The following is an 18,622-nucleotide window of genomic DNA, read 5'->3' as shown; positions in this document are numbered from 1 at the left end:
AATTGGAAGTAGAATTTTTTGGACCCTTTACTGACAAATATTTCTTAATTGAAATCTAAACTTTTCTATTGAAACTAATTTTCGTTGTTGTTGAAGATTCAGCATTTTAAATAAAAATTAATTACGGGTTTGTTTGAATAGAATATTTAAAAATTAATAAAATAAATAATAAAAAATAAATTTCAATTTGAAAATTTAACTTTCCGTTATGAAGAAAATGTAATAGAAAATTACTCAGTCGAAATTTCATCTTTATGGTTAAAAATTCAACTATTGCAGTTAAAGATTCAGCATTTAAGCTGAAAAGTTTTTTTTTTATAATTATATTGCTTGTTAAAAAATTATATATTTTCGGTTAAACATTAACAATTTTAAATATTAAATTCATCATTGGTTGAAAATATTCAATAATTTGTTGAAAATTCTTTTTTTTTTGTAGAAACCTCTTAGTTGATTTGCTATACAACATACCGGGCATTTAAAAAATCGAAATTTTGAAAGATTTCAATGGGTTTTAATGATTTAAAAATTGTGTAAAGCATTTCAAAGAACTTCTGAACATTTTAAGAGATTTCAGGGATGTCAACAGATTCAAATCGGTTTTAGATGATTTTAACTAGTTGCAGGCATTTAAAAGGATTTAAAAGATTTTAGAGTGATTATACAAGCTTCCAAGAAATTTGAAGAGATTGAAAAAATCTTTGGGGACTTAGGAAATTTCAAGAGATATTTCAAATTCTATGATAATTTACGGGATTTTAAATATTTTTTTTAGGATGAGAGAAAATTTCAAGAATTTTTACAATATTTGAGGAATTTCTACACTGAAAAAAAATTTGCATTTAATCAAGTAGGCTAATTTACTTGGATGATTTTACTTGAAAGAAGCAAGTATTTTCTTTTTACAAGGGACTGATTTCCTTGAATCAAGAAAATAATAGAATCAGGACAACTATTTGAATAAAGAATATATTTACTCTAAGCAAAAAACTTTCGAGTTAATTTGTTTCATTATACTTATTTGCGTGAATTTTCATAAAATATTGAATTAAGAATATTATATTCTCATGATAAGTAACTAAAACTCTAACAAAATTCTTGATCCAAGAAAATTCATACACTTATTTTGACTACTATTTTAATTGAAACAATGTTCATGTCCTTGAGACGAGAAAATGAATGTATTCAGCGAAGAAATAATTTCTCTTAAAATAATGCTTGAAGATTTTCCTTCAAATAATTATTTATTTGAAACGAAGGTCAGATTTATTTTGAAGATACCAATTTACCTATACCTATATACCTATACCTATATTGGTTTAAATTAATTTACTTCTTACTGCAAAAGTATCTTTATTAAGTTGACATGATATGAAGTTGGTTCTCTTCGCCGCTAACAATTATTTTGAACTACAATAATATTTATAAAATTCAAAACATTGGTGCACATAATCAATTTCATTTATGCAAATGTAGATAGGAATTTGCAACTTTGATAAACTACAAACTTTATGCCGACACACAAATCAAATCACTCATAAAACTATTTCAAAAATTATAAGTTTATTGCGTCGGTAAGTTTTTGTGGGTAAGAATTTAAAATTTTCAAATAGATTTTAAAAAGTTGTTATTAATTTTGAAATAATTATGCAAGACTCAAAAGTAATTTCATTCCTAAAATTATTAAAAGGTTATAAATGTACTGCGTCTATAATTTTTTCCCCTGATTATTTGTATGTATTAATCTACTTAAAATTAAATCATTTCGAATTTTTTTAACCGTGAAACATATTTGTAAATAATAAATAAATATATTACAGCATAAAACAAAGTTATAAGCTTTAAAGAATGCTTAAAAATACAATTATTACATTTTCTTGATAATTTAAAAAAATGTTACGCGTTTATAAAGCAAAATATTTAAGGAAAAATCATTCAATAACATTTTTAAAAAGTTTATTAAGAATGCATTTCATTTTATGAAAGAATAATTAAAAAATTGACAATTCGAATTTTTTCGAATAAAAGAATTTAGAATGCAAGGAGGAAGCAAATAAATATTTTCCATACTACCACCGTGAGACCCTATCACTTTTAACCTGCAAGTTCTTGCACCAAACGTTTCTTTACAGAGTTCTTTTTTCTTCTGATTTCGAAGTATTTTACACTTGAAATAAAAATAAAATATCGAGCACTTTTTTAAATGGGTAATATTTAAACTAGCGATCAATTCTTTTTTACATATTTTAAATTATTTTTGTTTGGAATTGTTATTTTAAATTAAAAACTGAATTAAAAATTACTATAAAAGAATTAAATAAATCGAAAGCTGTGCGTTTTGCAGAGTTTTTTAAAAATCAGAAAATATTTATTTGTCACTGAGGTTATTAAAGCGTTTTTCAATTCAAAAGTTATTAATTTTTTATAAGGTTTAGATCGTTTTTAAGCGGATCACATTTTTAAAGAAAAAAGTATTAAACCCTTTGTAAAATAAGTGAAGTTCAATTATTTTTTGCATATTTTAAATTGTTGTTTTAGGAAAGCAATTCCATATTCAAATCTTAGTAAACAATGTATGATCAAAGCATTCGATAAATTAAAAAATTTTGTGGTTTATGTAAATTTTCGTGTAGCAGAACATTATTTTTTGTCATTGATGTTATTGAAGAAGTTTTGTACATGCAACTTTTCTTTATTATTCATTACCTTTGGGTCGTTTTTAAGCGTTTTAAATATTTAGAAACAACAAGTGTTATGTCCCTTGTTAAATAAGTGAAACTTACTGCGCTTTTTCATATATTTTATATTACTGTTTAAGAAATTTTACTTTTCATTAAAAATTGAGTAAGAGAGTATTATATACAATAAAAGAGTTGGATAAATTTAAAACTGCGCATTTTATGGAGAATTTTTGTTTATTGTTTATTAATTTGAGATATTTTATAACATTTTTAAATATATTAAGAAAACAAAAGTATAGAGCCTTTTTTGAAATAAGTAAAATTCAATTCTAAAACGCTTCGTACGACACTGCCTTGAAATTCTTAGTCGAGAGTTTGTCACAGAGATCGAAGTGTTTCGATAGTCAAGTCGGTAGAGCGCGTGGTTAGGACACTAGTTTAGGTAATTTAGGTAGGGTTCGAATCCTCGTGGAGTGCAATTTTTCAAAGAGGTTAAGCGTGCGATTATATTTGCAAGTAACAGTGTGCGAGAATTACATGTTTTAATAATTTAAGAAATGAAGGTTATATAATAATAATTTCGAAAATAATTTTCTTTTTTCATTGAGAAATAGTGTTCAGTTGAGGCTCATTCTATTGATCCGATCCTTCATATTCTTATATTAAGAAAATATATTCTTGAAATGTATCAGAAATGATTTCTTGGAAGTGAACTATGTTCTGCATTTGAATACATCTTTATATGAAGTAACACGATAAAGTTTTAGAATAATAAAATGCGATATTCTATCTATAAAGAATACATTTTCTCAGATTAAGAAAATGTACGCTTGTTCCAAGCATACGGTAGCAAGTATTTATTTATTTGGAACAAACTCATATTCTATCGTCCCCATTCGTACCTGCGATTTATTTGAATCAAGTAACATTTACTTGATTCAAGAACAATTTTTTTTCAGTGTAGGATTACAAAAGAAATTAAAATATTCCATAAGATTATAATGATTTTCTATTCGTTCCTAGGATTTCAGCAAATTTCAAAGGATTTTATAAAGGTATCTAGGATAATGATGATATTTCAAGGGGTTTCAATGATTTCAAGGAATTTAACAATATTAACGATTTTATGAGGAATTTCAGAGAATATCAACAGATTGCAGGTGTATATTCAGAAGTATATTGTGTACCTGATTTCATAAATAGTTATCTCCTTGATATAAAGTCAGAACCCTGTAATAAATGATTTAATATTGGATTAGAAAAATGTTTGAAATTTTCTGTTCATCGTGATTATTTTGATAAAAATTGGAAAAAATATTTGATAAATGTTCGGAAAGTTCTCGTGAAATTTAAGACTTTCTTCAAATTTTTTTCTAGGAATTTATCAGTAAACAAACAAATTAAAATAAAATTGATCAGTAGTAAATCCTAAAAAGGCTGCACATTAATTTAAAATTAGGTTTCTCTAGATTTTAATTTTCCTATTAAAATATGTAAATTTAATTTAAATTCTTTTCTTTTTTCTAATAAATCTCTTCCACGTGTCGCGAACTTATTTTAAAATTGGCTTTTATCCCAAATCAGCGAACGCTTTCGATTTTCAAATACTTTTTGACTCAGGGATTATACTTCTCGTTGAAAGTCTTCCAAAAGTCGTTTCGAATGGAAAGGTGGTAATCAATTATTTTAATTTCAAATATATTCATTGTTTTCTTAAAGATCGTTTTATTTAACAAGGAACAGATAAAAATGTACAGCTGTGATACGATTTTAATCAAAATGTATAGAAAGAAGTCTTAAAAATGGTTTGTAATTAGATCTCACAGGCTAGTATATTTAGCTGTCCCTGGAGTCCCCCTTTTCTAGATTTAGTCTCTATATTCTATAATACTCTATTTTCAGTCTATAGCATAAATTTCAAAAATTTTAATATACTATCGAGGCATCTAAACCTTGCACTCTTTCAGTCTCAAAAATATCTTGGAATTTCTTCTTTTATTATTTCTTATTCGTCCTTTTATTATTTCCTTTTGGATCCATGGTTGTATCTTGAGTTTAAAAATAATCATTTACATTGGTTTTGCGGGAAGTCTAAATATTTTTCTAGAACTGTTCCATGTTCAGTAGAATAAAAGTATAATTTTCTTACAAGACAAAGTGAGTGTAAGTTTCCACGCTAATCAGATCGACTTTTTCAACATTGGGCAATTTCAGATTAAAAGCTTTTGAGCTTTAATAATTTGGAATTACAAATTTGAAGACTGCAACTATATAATATTGTTTTGTTTGAAATTAAATTATTTTAAAATGTACAATTTCAAAGTACAGCCTTAATTTAATGCTCAAACCATTTTAAATTTAAATATCATAATATTAAAATGTTATTAAAATTCATATTGAGTTTTACTGTTTTGGCAATTTAATCTCGAAGCGATGAACACTTAATTATTCGAATCAAACTATTTTGAGTTTGAAAACAAAATCAACGAAAGCTAAAAGAATTAAAAATAGATAAGCTCAAAGTTGATCATTTTTATATTATGCTGATTACCTGTTTTTCATTCTTTCAGTTTTTCTTGATTTTTTGAAATCTAGAACTTCAAGGATTTTTCAAAGCTAGTGAAAAAGTTAATTTAAAAAGCAGAAAAATGTCTACCTATAAGCTTCTTTATTGTAACCCATTTTCAAAGGGATCCTTTCAGTAGAAGAGCTTAAAATCTATTATGGAACAGAACCTCCCTCTTATTATCTTTTTTAGATATTTATTACAATGTTGTGCGTTTGTTTTAGCTTTTTCTTTAATAATTCCTTTTGTTTATATGAATGAATTTAGTAGGTTCGATTGTCTATATCAATTATCATTCAGCGCTAATAAAGATACCAATCTTCCCTCATGTGTGCCAGATGTCCTGCATTTAAAAATGAAGTAGGTATAGATGACGTGAGTATCATAGTAATCAGAATGCTTTGGTTATCAAGTGCTTAATAAATAATTTCCAGATGGTCAGTTCATCGGATGATATAAATCTATCAAATGAGTTTGTGCGACAAAATAAAATAGCACTCAAAATCCAGGTTTATAACAACTCTATATTCAGTACAGGTGACATAAAAAAAAATAACAAGTTTAACAGTAAGCTTTTTCCTTAAGAATCAATCAAGTTTTTTTTTCTTCTTCAATAATGATGATGAATACCGTTACTGTTATGCACAACGGGATGGAAACCATATTTGTCCACATGGTACTTCACAGTTCGAATGTTACCGCCAGGCTCATGAACGCTGTATTCTCCATGTACCGTGTCACCTAAAAAAGAATTTGTTTAAAACTTTTTTTCCGACCCTCCTAATCATTCTTAAAGATTGATACCAAGTGATTAATGCCTAGTTTTTGTGGATTTTGAAAATCAATATTGATGACTTAAAGAACTAACCATCGTGGTGTTCCTTATGGCCATGGTAATCTTTGGTATGGTGGTCCTCTACACCATAGGAAAATTTATAATAGGGTTCTGCGACATAGTCGTGATGATGATGTCCGTATTTATCCATCCAAGTCACTTTTTGATGATGTCCATGGACAGGACCATGAAAATGTTGATAAGAATAGGCCTCATGGTGACCGGGGTATCCCAAACTATTTCCCGCGAATGAGGCGATTAAAAGTGTTAACGGAAGGACCTGGAAACAAATTTTGAAACAATTTTCGAAAATTTCTCTTCGTTGTAATGAATTTACACAAAATTGGGGGAAATATTTTTAGACGACAAATTTTTTCCCTGCCCACCGCTCTTCTCCTTTTTAAGGAATACCTATTTTTTCTCCTGTTTTCTCGAAACGTTCCCGTGTCGTTTTTTTCCCCTCAAATTCAAACTGAATTAATATAATTCAATAAGAAAATTCAACTATGTTGTATTAAAAGTTAGTTCTTTTTGATTAAAGAGTCTACTATTATATTTTTGATTCTGAATTCATCTCTGCTGGTTGAAATTATATTTGGTTAAAAAAAAAATTTGTAAAGAGCATCTTTGTTGTAAATTCAACTGCTAGGTTCAAAGCTGAACAACTTTAAAAAAATTAATTTCGTTGTTCGAGAATTCAACTGTTTTGTTAAAACTTGGTCTTTTTAGCAGAAACTTCATCTTCTTGCTTGAAAATACATATGTTTGGTTGAAAATTCGTCCAATATTTTTCATGATCTTGGCTAGTCGTCCCGACCTTTCGGGACGACTAGGAATAACTTTTTTTTTTAAACTAAAAATTTTACTGTTTCATTTTTTAAATAAAATTTACATTTTTTGTTTGAAAATTCATGTATTTTGTTAGGAATCGGTATTTTTTTTTAGTGTTGTAGATTCATCATTTTAGTTTAAAATTAATCTCTTTGGCTTTAAGTAATAGTTTTCAAGGAAAAATTGAACTAATTGGATAAAAGTTTAACTACTTTGTTAAAAAATTATTTGGTAAATTAATTTTTTAACTAAACATGATTATCATTTATTTTTATTGAAAATAGATTCTTTTTTAGTTGAAAATTCATCTTTTTCCTGTAGAAAAATACTTTTGGTTGCATATTCTTTCTTTGTTGGTGAAAAATTCAAATGTTTGACTGAAAATTATCTTTTTTTTTTATTTTAACTGTTTTACAGAAAAATTGTCCTGAGGCTCGAAAGTTAAACAGTTTGGATGAATTCCTTTTCTTTCACTTTCTTGACTCAGAAGTCTTTACTTTTAGAAAATTTAATTATTTTGTTAAAAATTGAACTCTGTTCGAAAATTAAATTATTTTAATGAAAATTTGTGTTCTTGGGTTGAAATATCTACTATCACAGTTTTCCTTGGCAATTCGTCTTTTTGTTAATAACTTAATTATTCTGCTTGAAAATTACAGTATCTTCTAAAAAGTTAAACTGTTTCCTAAAAAATGCTTCTCTCTAGATTGAAAATTTAACTTTAATTGAAAATGCAACTGTTTTCGTTTGGAGTTTAATTTGTATTTAAATTAAAAACTCGACCATTCTGTTACAAAATTCATCTTTTTAGGTTGAACATTGAATTATTCTATTGCAAGTTCGTCTATTTTGCTTTTAATTCCAAGTATTTGTTTGCAAGTTCAATTGTTTGGCTACAAATTAATTTGTTGTGGTTAAAAAGTCAATTTTCTTTTTAAAAATTCACTTTTTTGGTCTAAAATTAAACTATTTTTGTTTTGAAATTCGTATACTGTTGAATTGAAAATTCACGTTTAACGGTAGAAAAGTTATCTTTTTGGGTAGAAAATTTATCGTTCTTGGTTGAAGATTAATCTTTTTTGGCCGAAAATTAAATTGTTCTGTTGAATATTCATCTATTTGGACAGATAATTTGTCCGTCTAGATTGCGCAAGTTTTTTTTAATGTTCAACTATCTTCTAACAAAATTAATTATTTGTTTGAAAATTCAAATCTGGTTTCGTTTTAAAATTAATCACTGTAGGTTGAAAATTAAAATACGTTGTTGAAAATTTAGTTTAAATTAATTTAATTTTGTTCGAAATTCGTCCTTTTTGATTGAAAGTTGATCTTTTATGGTAGAAAAGTCATCTCGTTTGGTTGAAATAAATGTTGTATAAATAAATTTAAATCTCGAATTTTTTTATTCCGTTTATGAAAGATTCTATATTAAATATGTTACAATATTAATAATGTTACAATAATAATATACTGCTTTTTAAATATTATGGGTCAAGAAAAATGAAAAATTCGTCAGGGAAAAGTTAGGGAATTTTGAAAATAGTTTTTTTCCGGCAACCCTGATATATTGAAGAAGAAAAATATAATCACATGTACAAAAATAATCAGTACTTACTACTTGAAACACGTGCATCTCAAAACCGAGTTCGGTTACTGATCTCGGTAAACTTGAAGAGTTGATCGACTGATTATTTGGGAGCTCTATTCGATTTATATATCGGAAATATTGACAAACTTAGCTTAGAGATAAAAGTGGGGCCCCTTCTATCTTTCATTTTAGTCCCTTGTCTCCTGTGACTTGAATCTCATTGAAGAAGAAAATATTTTCTTATTCGTTAAATGTGTTCAATGATGCAGAACAGTATGCGACAGTATGTGCTATTCGCGAATGATAAAAGAGAATATGAAAAAGCAAGTTTGTTATCAAAAGTAAGAGCTAAGCAGCGAATTATTACACGTGATCTAGCTCTCATTATGCAAAGTACCAAAAAAACTTTCGCAATCTTTTAGGTATGAAACGTTATTTCGTTCATGCATGATCTGTCCCATTTTTGTTCACAATTTACCTTTAGATTTGGGCATGCATACTTTTTATTCATAAAACATTCGTCAATTTTTCGATTTCCTACATTTTTACGCTTTCTTCAGCAATGTGAAGGTAATCAGATTGTTGAAAAAATAGCTGAAGAGGAAGTATATGAAAACAAATTTTTTGGAAAAGTTTGGTTTTGTCTTTATCTATGGAAATGTTTTTCGCAAAGTCCTGACACTTAATTCTTAAAGAAAATCCTGTCAAATTATAAAAAATGGGTATTTTATAAACATAAAAATACAATTAGAAATTTACATTTTTTTATGTCAAGGTGTTGCTACAAAACTGCGTGAATATGATTTTTAGTGGCTGTTGTCAGTTTGTTCTTTACTGAGATTTAAAACAAAATCAACAAAATGTAGATTTTTGGAAAATTTAAAATTAAACGTTTTAAAAATTTTGAAAAGTGTCAAGAGAATAAAGAAAACTTTTTAAGATTCCTAGGAAAAATTCAAATGATTATTCTTTTAGCTAACATTGAATTTTAAGGGAAAAGTGAAAAGATTTCCAATTATTCTCTAAAACTTGGAAACAGAATGTAGAAGATTTTAAAGTAGACATTTTTATTTTAGCAAAATTGCAAAATTAGATTAAAAAATTGGTATAAGTTTAAGAGATATTCAGAAGCTTTGAAAAGATTGAAACATGAAAACATTTCAGAACACTTTAGAATTTCAAAAGGTTTCAATAGAATAAAAAAATGTTCTCAAGATTCCTAGGAAATTTTCAAATGATTTTTTATTTTGAGTAATTGATTCTAAGAAAATATTTAAGAAGGTTATAAAATATTCCAAAAGATATTCAAAATTGTCGAAAATTACTGATTTTTTTTTTAATTTTGCAAGATTAAAAAAAGTTAGAGAATTTTGAATCACTCTGAAAGATATTTAATAGTTTTGAAAAAAAAATTTCAAAACGTTTCAAATAGAATGTAGATTCTTGAAGATTTTGAAATAAAATATTTAAACTTTTTAATGATTTTAAAAGGTTTTAAGAATATAAAAAAAAATGTTCGAAAGCTTCCTAGAAAAACTTCAATTTTTTTTTAATTTTGAAAAATTTATTTTCGGAGAATATTGAAAAATATTATTTCAAGAAATTTCCAAAATATTCAAAAAAAAGCCAGTGTTATTTTAACCTTTAGAGTTTAGAGGGCCGGAAAGCGAATATATTGGATCACCCCCTGATTGACACTGTGTATACGATCAATCACTGATATAAGACACCTTTTGGACCAATTTTCTGAGGTCAATTTTCCTTTCAAATTGCCGGCCCTCTAAAGGTTAAAGCAATGTTTTAGTTTTACGGGGTTTAAAAATGTAGGGAAAATTTGAATAATTTTAAAGGATGTTTAGAAGTTTCGAAAAAATAATTAGAAATTAAAAAAAAATTGTCAAACCAAATGTAGATTTTTGAAGATTCTGGAAAGGAAATTTTGAAGATTTTAGAAGGGTTTAAAATAATGACGAAATCTTATAAGATTCCTGGGAAAATTTAAATTATTTTTTATTAAAAAAATATTTAAAATGATTTCATAACATTTCAAAAGATTCCTGAAATTGGCAAAAAAATAATGTGGAAGATTATTTTAAGGCATTTTTTTCATTTTGAAGAATTCTTGTCAATTGTTTGGGGAAATTTAGATTATTTTAGAGGCCGTGGCTGTATCTAGCGACATTTAATAGCTGGACTTTTACGGGAAACTTAAATACTGCCTACTTTAAAAGATATTTAGAATGTTTTAAAGTTTAGAAAAGATGTTAAAATAATTATAATTTGAAACAAAATTTAGATTTTAAAAAATTTCGAGAAAAAAATGTAGTCGCTTTTTAGTAATTTAAAAAGTCTTCAAGAGAAAAACATTTTCTTATGGACTATTTTTATAGAAATTTTTGTACGAACAGCCAGATTTTTCGGTTCTTATAGGCGTTGCCTACTTTAAAAGATGTTTAGGTTCCAAATTTTCTGAAAAGGTCTAAAATTAATTTAAAGTTTGAAAAGATTACATAAAGTTCAAAAAAGTAGATTTTTTAAAATTCGGGGACAAAATTAGATCCTTTTTAGGAATTTTGAACACAAAAAATAATGCAAAAATACAAATAATACAAAAATTTTTAAATTCGTGGCAAAAGAAAATATTCGAGATAAAAAATTCCCGAAATCATAAAATTACAGGCAATTTAAAATTCCCAAATTAAAAATTCTGGAATAATAAAATTCCTCACAGTTCATAATGTTACCGAAACCGCTCGCTCCCGCGGCTTCTCAGGGAGCAGGACAAGAGCGATTGTGACAGTCGTTTCAGAAGGGCCGCAGTGTGCGAGTACATGTCAAGTATATTGCGCAATAGCATTCATTCGAATTGGAAACGTTTCGGGCGGCCCTGACTTGACTGAAAGCGAGAGTTTGGTGTGTTCCTGAATATAAACCTTTTAAAAATGGTTTAAGTAGTAAATAATCAAATGAAACATATGTTTATTGAATAAAAGTATTTTACTTTATTATTTAATCATTTTTTAACTGTTTTGATTCGGGAATTTTCCTGTATTGGCAGTTTAAAAATTTCGGGCATTTCATAGTAGCAGTTGAAAAAAAAGTTATTCAATATTTTAGGACAAATTCGATTCAGTTTAAAAGCTATTTACGCATTTAAAAAGTTTTTAAGTGATTGCAAATATTTTAAAACTAGAAAATATTTCCAAAAATTTATCAAATATTTTTTTCATTTCTTGTAAATTCGAAATTTTCCTAACATTTGGTAGTTCTGTAAAATAAAATAAAATAAAAATAAATTAAAAACTTCCAAATTCTTTTTCGACTAAAGTAAAATCTTTAAAATTATTTTGAATTCGATCAAAAATCTTAGGAAAATTATATTTATATAAAGTTAAAAATTATCTGATACTACTTTCCTAAAATCTGATTTAAGCTCAAATATAAGTGTCAATACATTTTTAACAAATAAATAGGGATATGAAATTTTTATTTTTAATTGGAAATTATTTTTCAGCGAATAGATGTAAAATTATAGTCATTCTGAAGATAAGTGGATCGTTGTTAATTTAATTAAAAAGAGTTTCAAAGCTATCTTTACTCTTCCCAGTTGAGGAACTGTACATTCTAAAAGCAAAGAGAAAATTAAGGAAAATGAGTAATGGAAAATTTTTTCAGAGCTTTCCCAATCAGGTGATAATTATCAATTATTATATTTTGTCAATTGCTTTTCCCTCTATTTATTTCGGCATTGACTTTTTTCATATTTCCTGTCACTTCACATTGGCGACAGATTTTATGATTTCGTTGTATCAGGTGGTTCAACTGGCACCGCAAAAATCTTATTATCATTATTCACTGGTTTTACTCTTGATACGCTACTGTTTTACGAACTTCATAAAAAATTCATTCATCTCTTAACAGGCAATAACAAAAATTGGTAACTTTTTCAGTTTTTAAATTATTCAGTTTATAATGCGACATTCTAAATTCTTTTACTTCAAACATTTTCACATTTTAGTTCTTCATTTTTAAGTGAATATTTTCAGTTTCAAGAATTTCTAAAAGCAGTTAAACAATCAAATGTGTTTCAATTGGAAATTTTGATTTTATGGTTATCAACTTTAAATATAAATTAATTTATGACTGTTGAAATTAAACTGAAATGCGAGTATAAAAATGATACAATAAATTATTATTTACAAGGCAATTCTGAATCTGTTCAAAATTATTCAATTAACATATTTTAACTTTCAAAATTCAGCTGTTTCAAATCGAAAGCCTCAGCCGTTAAACAAATCAAAACGCCTGTTCATTTAAAGTGATCAATTATAAATTAAATATTCAAAACTAAAAAATTTGAAACTCAATTGTTTGAAATATAAGGCCTTGAAGCGTAAAAATTTCAGTGTTAAATGTAAACTTTGAACATTACAATTAAATGATATAGCGTGTATTTAAACTTCAATTTGAAAAGTTTAATATCAAAATTAAAATTTTGAGTGCTTTAATTTTCAGTTCAGGTTTAATTACTTCAAATGAAAAAATTATCAGCTTTAAGATTTCCAATTTTTATTTTCAAGGTCCGTGCAAATCACTCTAAATTTGAATCAGTCAAAAGTGACTTTTCAAATAAGTTAATTCAAATCACTGCTTATACCATTCATATTAAATGATCCAATCTATGAAATTTGTTACTATAAAATAGTACTTTCTAACCAAAAATAGAGTATGTAGATCAATTTTCAATGAACTAAATTATTTTCAACAAGAAAAACGAATTGTGATTAAAATTGTTAAATTTTCAACTAAAGAGTGAATGTCAATAATTTTGTCAGTAATTTTGATTGATCTAATGTGTAGCGTTCAATGTTTTAACCGATCAATTATTGTTAATTTTAATCATTTACTGAAATGCAGGAATTTAATGAAGCATTTTATTTCGAGGTAATTTTACCATTTTCTTATAGCAGATAAATCTTAGAGCAGATAAAACTTTATCAAAATATGCTGTTAAATCCACAGTTAAATTCAACACAAAAAAAAACGAATTTACATTTTTTAAAAAGCTGAATCCACAATCAAACCAAGTTAATTTTCTACCAAAATAGTTGAAATTGCAATTTAAAAAAATGGATTCTTTTCTCAAAAGAGATACATTTTGAAACGAAATAACCGAATTTTCAACCATAAAAGAAAATACAATTTTCACTAAATTATTGAATTTTCACACCAAAAATACAAACTTTCTATAAATCAATTGCATTTTCATACCGAAATTATAAATTTTTAATCAAGTGTATGAATTCTCAACCAAAATAGATGAATTTCCGACTTTCGAACTGACTTTCGAAGGAAGATATAAAAAAGCTGTCCACTAAATTGTTGAATTTTCAAGTCAAGAAGTTGAATTTTCTACAAAAGATTTGCATTTTCAAACCAAAAATATGAATTATCAAAAGAAAAGTTACATTTCAACCAAATAGTTGAAGTTTCTACAAAAATAGTCGAATTTTTAACAAAATTCGTGAATTTTCACAAAAATTTTCATTTGAAATCAAACACATTTGAACTAAAAAAAAGTCATTAACCATAAGACTGTTACTTTTAACAAGTTATTGTCCAACTTTGTTCCTAACATTTAATTTTGAAAAGTTCTAATTGTACATTGATGTATTTTAAAAGCTTCAATTCGAAACACATTTCCTGCAATATTGTTTATTTTCAAGTTTCTAAGCACCTACCGGAAATATTTTAAATAATTGTTTACATAGATAGGAATGCTTGATATTACTAGTTTTTAATTAGAATTTCTTGAAAATATTTCTAAAAAAGAACTCTACAGGTGTAGACTCCAGAGTCTGGATCTTTCAAAGCGACCAAAAATGAACATACGTTTGATCTTCGATTTTGACTGATCCTAGCATCCTGAAATTCGATCACCAGCTGTTTGGGACAGTATCCGCCCGTATGTAAAGATACTTCTCAGTAAAGATTTCCGGTCATAAAATTCGTTCAGCTGCTGCAGAACGTGCATTTTATTTTCAGAAATCGAAAATTCCGGATACGTTTTTGTTTCTAAATTTTTTCTAAAATCTACTTATTAATAACTGCAATTTCCCGAGGGATTAACTACTCGGATTTTTTGAGTGAACTAGATTGCATGATATTGCAAAAGATTCCATGGATTATAGGAAATACATGATAAAAAATCATTATATGCATAAACAAATTATAGGATAATCAGCAAGAATTTGTGAATTCCCTTAATTTATTTAATTTCTCAAAATGTAGTTAGAATCCGTATGAACTACATGAAATCCCCTGAGTATAAATTGAATTAAAGGACTTCATTAAAGTTCTCTGGACAAAATTTAACAACCCAGGAAAGCTTTGAAATTTCTTGAAACTCTGGGAGATTAATTTAAATCCTTTAAATCTGGTCAAATTCTTTTAAATATCTTGAAGTAATTTAGAATCTGTTGAACCGCTGAATATCTCTTGAAATTCAATTAAATTTAATTTATTTTGTAATGTTTTCTAGAAATCGCTGAAAAAATGGTGTATCTCTTGAAATCCTTTGGAATCCTTTAAAGTGCCTTGAAATATGTAATCACTATAAATCTTTGAAATCCTTGAAAATTTAATAAAATCCTTGAATCTTGTTAGATTCCTTTAAATTCCTTAAAATCTTTGGAATCGCTATGTATCCCTTGAAATTTCATTTATTTCCCAAATTTCACTAGAAATCCCTTCAAAGCTTCGGAAATTCTACAAAATTCTTTGAAATTTCTTGAAATCTTTAAAAGACGTAAAAATCTTCTAAAGTCGCTTGAAATGTTTTTAAATTCCTTCAAATTCTTGTAAATATTTTTATTCTCTTGAAAACCGATTAAATTTTTTTTTAATTGTTTGAAATATTTAGAAATCCCATAAAAAATCCTTTCAATAGACTTAATATTCGCGCCTTTTCAAATTTCTTCAAACATCTAAAATTTAATGTAAATTAAACTTATTCATTAAAGTTCTCTAAAGAAACACCAATTGAATCTCTATGAATCTTTGAAATCCCTTCATGTTTTTTAAATTTCTTTATATCCTTTGGAATTCCTTAAAATCCCCAGAAATGCTTGGAAATCTCTAAAATCCTTTAATCTTCATCGAAATTTTTCGAAATTCCTTGAAATCCGTGGAAATATTTTTCGATATCTTGAACATCGATAAAATCTCATAAAATTGGTTTAAATATTTGAAAAATGCTAAAAATCCTTTCAAAAGCCTTAAAATCAGTGGAAGTCCTTACTCAGAAAAGTGTTTGTTTGCACTAAAAAATTCTATATTTGATATAGTTTAAATTCTTTAGAATCCCTAAAACCACCTGATATATTTGGAAATGTGTAAAATGTCGTACGATTGTTATAAAATCTGACGAAAACACCCAAAATCCATGAAAATTTTTTGGAATTCCTTGAAATTCTTTAAAATTTGTCGATGGCCTTCGTTGAATAAGTAAATAAATCATTTGTTTGTACTTTCTCTATTTTGTACATCAACTCTTCCAATATTTCAACATTCTTTCTATATTTATTTTCATATAATGATTTTCTATAATGATTTTTCTAGAATCGCAAAAATTATAAGAAATCCATTATAGGAAAATCATCACAGTCCCATACTGGATTCCCTATAATATTTTTTCTAAAAGGAGATTTCAAACTTTAAAATATTGCATGAGATTGCATGAGATTGCATGAGATTGCATGAGATTGCATGAGATTGCATGAGATTGCAGAGATAGGCCCTTGAAATTTTCATTGAAATTAGAGGAATCATTAATTTATATCTATAAATTGTATTGGCTCCTGCTTCTAAATAACAAAAAAATATTGTTTGAAATAGTTACTCAAATACTTACATAACGGGTTATATAAATTACTCTATAATAAATAAAAATAACAATGTACTATGAATAAGTTTTTTCAAAGCAGGTGTGCCTTTTCTGTTTTGATTACTCGTTCATTATCCTCATCAGTTTATTTTGATGGGCTGTAATTTTGCCTGGCTTCGTATTTTCGGTTTGCGGTTTCAGGCAAGTGTTTATTTTGCAAAGGTTCTAGATTTAAGCAAATCATTTTCCTAATTAAATTAAAAGTACAGTTCACACAAATTATATGTAATTGATATAAATAAATATTATTTAAAATGAAACTATTCTCATGTTTCCCTTTTTTACAGAATTCTCCTTTTTTCTTGTTTTGAAGAAACATCCTGTTATACTCGTTTTTTCGATTGAATGTAAACTGATTTACTAGAATAAAAAATAAAAAAAGCCATCTAATTTTGGTTATAATTTATTTCTTTTTCGTTGAAGATTCGACTATTTTGGTACAAATTTTATATTTTTCTGTTAAAAATTCAACTTTTCGGTTGAAGAATAATCTGTTTTGGGTTTAATTAAACTGTTGAAAAAATGGTTGGTTAAAAATTTCACTGTTTGGATAAAAATTCATCTTTTGTGGTCGAAAAATCTACATATGGTTGAAAGTTGAACTACGTTGTTAAAAATTAATTTACTAAATGAAAGTTGATCCTTTTGCTTGGAAATTTAAACATATTGTTCAAAATTGGTTTGTTTTTTGTTTAAAAATTGATTTGATTGACTCTAAATTCAACTGTTGAAAGTGGAAATTTTTGAAACTTTTCTCTTAGCAGAAAGTCTGATAATTCAATACGTTCATCGTTGCTTGGAAATGTAACAATTTATTGAAAATTTGCTAATTTTTTTTGGTTAAAAATTAATTTGATTAAATGCGAAATCAACAGTTGAAATTGTTCCGAATTTGTCTCTTTTACTAGAAAATCTTTACAAATTTAACAACTTAGTTTATAATTCTTCGCTTTTGGTTGAACATTCAAATTTTTTTGGTTAAAATATGAACTACGTGGTTCAAAGTTGAGCTACTTTGGTAAAATTCATTTGTTTTTGTTGATGATTCATCTGTTTGATTTGAAATTTAATTATTTTGTTTTCAGTTGAAAATTCATCTTTTTTTGGTAGAAATTTCATCATTTTTATTATAAATGCAACTGTTGGGTTAAAACATAATCTGCTTTGGTTAAGGATTCCACTATTTTTTTTAAAACTCTTTTTTTTCTTTTTTTTTTAAATTCATATTTTTCACTGAAAAATAACTTTCTTGTTCAAAATTCATCTAGGAAATTCCTCTATTTTAGGAGAAAATTAATCTTCTTGGTTCAAAATTGAATTATTTTGTTAAAGAGTAATCTTTGTTTATCGAAAATTTTATTGAAAAGAATTTATTCTCCTATTTTCGTGAAAATTATCCAATTTCCCCTGTTTTGAGATCATTTTGGGCTGTGAAGTCTGTATCTAATGTTTTCATATTTATTTTTTATTGTAGGATTGAATTACGAATTTTGGCAGGGACAGTGAGGGTGAAATTAGAGTTTACACGAAATCTAAATTAAACTTTACTGGAACACTCTCGTTTCCGTATTGCAGTAAACTTCTGGGATCAAAATTGTAGAATATATGACTATCAATAGCAAAATAGATGCCCGAATGTTTAATTTATTGGAACAGTTTCAAATCAAGAAGTCGTAACGGATTTCTCTCAACGAGACTCGGCGTTTAAACCCTGGGATTTCTTTCTAATATTAGGGCTTTCGAGTTTAAGAACCGGTAGTTTTTACTCTACTTATTTTTAGGCCCAAAAGGAGAAGGCGGGAGTTGCCTCCTGTCTTGCAAACGTCTTTTATATTCAATTGGAAAATTTAAAAAGCCCAAAAATTTAAAATACCCCCTTTTTCGAAAATTTGTATTGGTATTTTATTATTTTTTTTTTTCAGTACAAATATGCCACTGCAGGACATAACGATGAATCAAACTCTTCCTCTAGTCAATGGTGAGTATCTTTATTTATATTTTTAATTCAAAAATTTGTTTGCTGTGAAATTAGTACGAATACAAGTCTACAATTTTACAGTGCACAATAAGGGGTATTATCATTTTGAAATGCACTATTTCATTTGATTTTTGAAAACGCTTTTAATTATGATTCATAAAAAGAGATTTTACAAAAACAGTCCTTATTTCAAGTCAG

General features: G+C 26.7%; 1 protein-coding gene across 5 annotated transcripts in view; it reads left to right on the top strand.

Annotated features, from left to right (window-relative positions):
- Positions 1-18,622, top strand: part of LOC117179745 (centrosomin) — a 136,733-nt gene that overhangs the window by 27,487 nt on the left and 90,624 nt on the right. For all 5 annotated transcript variants that reach the window (XM_033371811.1, XM_033371814.1, XM_033371810.1 and 2 more), the window contains exon 2: positions 18,369-18,424. In XM_033371811.1, coding sequence (XP_033227702.1) covers positions 18,369-18,424 — 56 coding nt within the window. The remainder of the gene's footprint in view (positions 1-18,368; positions 18,425-18,622) is intronic.

The sequence above is a fragment of the Belonocnema kinseyi genome, chromosome 9, assembly GCF_010883055.1.
Source record: "Belonocnema kinseyi isolate 2016_QV_RU_SX_M_011 chromosome 9, B_treatae_v1, whole genome shotgun sequence".
Classification (NCBI taxonomy): Eukaryota; Metazoa; Arthropoda; class Insecta; order Hymenoptera; family Cynipidae; genus Belonocnema; species Belonocnema kinseyi.
The sequence above is the reverse complement of the archived record's forward strand: the minus strand, read 5'-3'. Positions and strand labels throughout refer to the sequence as shown.